Source organism: Triticum dicoccoides, chromosome 5A (assembly GCF_002162155.2).
Source record: "Triticum dicoccoides isolate Atlit2015 ecotype Zavitan chromosome 5A, WEW_v2.0, whole genome shotgun sequence".
In the NCBI taxonomy this organism is placed as follows: domain Eukaryota; kingdom Viridiplantae; phylum Streptophyta; class Magnoliopsida; order Poales; family Poaceae; genus Triticum; species Triticum dicoccoides.
This window is the reverse complement of record NC_041388.1, coordinates 226783148-226786974: the sequence shown is the minus strand read 5'-3', so window position 1 is coordinate 226786974 and position 3827 is coordinate 226783148. Positions and strand designations below refer to the sequence as shown.

The 3827-nt window shown below is 48.3% G+C and overlaps 1 protein-coding gene across 1 annotated transcript in view; it reads left to right on the top strand.

The window, feature by feature from the left end:
• Positions 1-1229: 1229 nt before the first annotated feature.
• Positions 1230-3827, top strand: part of LOC119300766 (SWI/SNF complex subunit SWI3C-like) — a 12706-nt gene continuing 10108 nt past the window's right edge. Inside the window, exons 1-3 of the mRNA XM_037577658.1 lie at positions 1230-1416; positions 1519-2055; positions 2157-2722. Coding sequence (XP_037433555.1) covers positions 1389-1416; positions 1519-2055; positions 2157-2722 — 1131 coding nt within the window. The 5' untranslated portion in view covers positions 1230-1388. The remainder of the gene's footprint in view (positions 1417-1518; positions 2056-2156; positions 2723-3827) is intronic.

Sequence of the window (3827 nt, the reverse complement as noted above, 5' to 3'; positions counted from 1 at the left end):
TGTATCAAGTCACGTTTTAGTATTAGATACATCCGTACCTAGACGAATATAAGACAAGAATTTTGGGACGGAGGGAGTACATGCATTTAAGCAAATGTTTCCTATTCCTAATCTTGTCCTCATCATCATTAAAAGTTCCTAGGTCCCCTATTCCGTTGTGTAGTAACAAAGGCTAATGCAAAAGCACATGTTTCAACAAACAATTTAGTCAGAACAATTCTTTTCCTCTCCCGTCTTTTATTTTCTTCATTTATCCACTCAACCAACTCCAATTGATCCGACATTGAGCTGCACAATTCGATTATCTAGGATTTAAACAATGCAGCAAGACATCACATGCACAAATGAATAGAAAACATAGGGGATTTCTGCCATATACCTTCACTTGGCTTGCAGATTGACGCACAGTTCATAGATCTGCACAATATATAAACAAAAAATTTAGTTAACATAGAAGAGAAAGGGAATGAACCAAGTTACATGTACAAGATTGGAGAAAGTAAATCCCGCTGTTGCCTGAGTGACTGTGTCGAGAGGGAGAAGGTAGAGCACGAGGCCGACTGGCGAGAGGGAGAAGGAAGAGCACCAGGCGGGTTGGCCATAGGAGACCTGCGCCTCCGCGACCGAAGCCCTGGTGGTGGCTGTCGTGGTCCTGGTGGTTGGGGACGTGGACAACGTGAGGAGGGAACGAGAAATAGATGGACTGGAGAACTGGCGCCTCCGCCGCCGCGGTCCTGCTGTGGCCGCCGCCGAGGCCCTCGTGGTGGCCCCCGAGATGCGGACGGGGATGGGAACGAGAGGAAGGAGCGTGGAAGGAGATGGGAAGAGGAGGAGGGAGTGGGGCCGAATCGGACCTCGGTGCGGCCGCGGAGATCCGTGGGACTTGCCGCCGAGATCTCTGGTGGTGGCGGCCGAGCTCCCTGGTGGTCGCCCCTGTTCCTCCCTTTTTTTCTTTTTGCCCGAGGAAGGAGGGGATAAGGCAGCGAAGGGGTATGTTTTGCGGGAAAGGTCAATTCGGATTAAATTGGAGTGCAAGGGCTCAGTATCGTGGAACGAAGAGGTTTGATGGAAGAAAATACAATGCTGAATTTAGGTCTTATTTCCAAGCGACAATTCAGACTGCAGCCAAACAGCTGAATTGCAATTTGGAGAATACCAGTTCCATTTCAGGCATCTCAATTGGGCATCCAAACGCACTGCTAAGGTATTCGGATCTCAGAATTCAGAGGGAGAGCTGTAGGATGGAGTGAAAATTTCGGACAAGAGAGCTCAAATCTCCTCCTCACTCCTCTCGCACGTGCCTATCCGCCCCGCCGTGGCCCCCCTCACTCGCGGGCACACAGTCCAAGCTTCCACCACCGTTTCCGCCTCCGCCGGCGCCGGCGACGATGCCTCGCAAGGCCTCGTCCTCCTCAGGTACGCGTCCCAACCCCTTCGCACCTCGCAATTCTCCGGAACGAGCCCCTTCTCCCGCACTGACGCCGCCCTTCCCTCCCGAAAACCCTAATTCCCTCCCAGATGCGAAGCTCAAGTGGCGGAAGCGGAAGCGCTCACAGGACACCTCCCCATCGAAGCAGTCCGGCGGGGCCGACCACTCCGACGACTCTGACTCCGCAGCGGCGAACGACGAAGACGACGCGCTCCACGGCTCCGCCAACGGGGGCGAAACCCTAGGCGCCCGTGGCGGTGATGACGACACCGTGCCCGACCTCCGGGAGGCGGAGGTGCTCTCCTCAGCGGAGCCCGTCTCTGGCTTCCCCTCGGCTACCCGCCGCACTATCAGCCGGCTCCATCCCTCTGTGCTTGCAGTTATCGCCGCTGATCGTGCCTTGGCGGCTGGTGCCAGCTGTGCTTCGGCTCCGCCTGCACCCGCGCTGGAGAACATTTCGCACGGGCAGCTCCAGGTGCTAGCAGCCATGCTCCCTGACCACCCATCCCTGTCCAACGACCCTGACAAGCCGTCCTCCTATGTCTGCACCGTGCCTCCACTCATGGAATGCCAAGGCGTGCCCAAGCAGTTCTACAGCAAGTTACTCGTCGTCCCCAGACACGCAGGTTTGTTCTTGACGCCAATGATGCTTTCTAGCAAGCTAAAATTGTGGAGCAAATTGTTAATTCTCATTTGTTGGTCATGTGGGATGATTTGCAATTTGCAGATTGGTTCTCGCCGGCGACTGTACACAGGTTGGAGAGGCAGGTGGTGCCACATTTCTTCTCAGGGAAGTCCCCAGGGCATACACCAGAGAAGTACATAATGCTGAGGAATAAGGTGATTGTGAAGTATTTGGAGCGCCCGTCAAGGAGACTTGCATTTGCTGAGTGCCAGGGGCTTGTTACAAGCACGGCTGAATTGTATGACCTGAGTCGGATAGTCAGGTTCTTGGACACTTGGGGGATTATTAATTACCTCGCGGCTGGATCTGTGCACCGGGGCTTGAGGCTGGCATCATCTTTAATCAGGGAGGAGCAAACAGGGGAGCTGCAGCTGGCGTCTGCACCATTGAAGTCAATTGATGGTCTGATTTTGTTTGATCGGCCAAAATGCAGTGCCCGAGCAGAGGATATCGCTTCTGTGGCATCAACTTCGTCTGCTCTGGAGGTGCCAAATGGTGATACTGGCTTTGCAGACTTGGACGAAAAGATTTGGGAGAGGCTGTCTGAGAACTTCTGTAGTTATTGTTCACAACCTTTGCCCAGTTTGCACTATGAATCACAAAAGGAGGTGCGTACAATTATAACACTATGAATTTTTTTCCCGTTCTCCATATATGGGATTATTTATCCACGTTTTTAGAGAAAATCTTTCTCCACATCGTCAGAACTGTTGTTTATGCAATTCTCTTCACATTTTTAATTGATTGGGTTCTTTTGTAGAATGATTCCATATTATTAATTTTCTGACATTGAAAATTTAGTATTGGTTTACCACATGAGTATGCTTGAAGGGTACATTTCAACTCTTAAGCTCATTTGCAATTTTAAGTACCGAGGGCTCGATAGAATGGTTTGATTAAAAGAGTATCAGTGAGTATCACCGTGTTGCAAATTATCAATGTATACTTGCTTTGTAAAGTGACAATTATCATGTTAGTCATACAGGGCTGCACATAAGAATTTGAGGCCCTGGTGCTAAACACAATGTGTGCCCCTACATTTTGAAAATGCCAATAATCAAACAATTATTCTATTTTATTATATAATTGCAACATATGTTTTTCTTACAACAAAGAATTACATTGGACATTCATGGTAAAAGAATTACATTGGATATTTATGGCGGTCTTCAGTCACTAAACTTACCTGAACCTGTATAAAGCATCATCCAGCTAGTATCTCTTGAAATGAAATTTTCATAGTTCATCATTCTGAAAACATCATTTTGAAGTGCATATAACTGCAATATCATTATCATGATTAATTGGTCCTGAATCATTATCTGCACTTTGAGCCTCAACTGATAGGAGGGGAATTAGGAGTAGGGATGGATCCACTACCTCGGATGGTTCTATTGTTTTGCAGGAGAATCACTGAGTGCCTCTTTGATTTAATTGGTTTTCATGGAAATTTTGGAGGATCAGAATGGTTAGAAAATGTTCTCACGTGGCCTGTTTGATCTGTGGGATCTCTTTCTAAGGATTCCTTTGCACTACATTACCTTTCATTGGAAATTTTCCATCCACCAGCTAAAAGAATCCTTTGTTTTTCATGTGCTGCAATCAAACAGACATTATGGCAAACAAAATCCTGTAGGACTCAAGTTGGCATGTCATTATAATCCGTGTGTTTTGGAATCCTGTGAATCAGAAGGACCCTTATCGAGAGAGGTG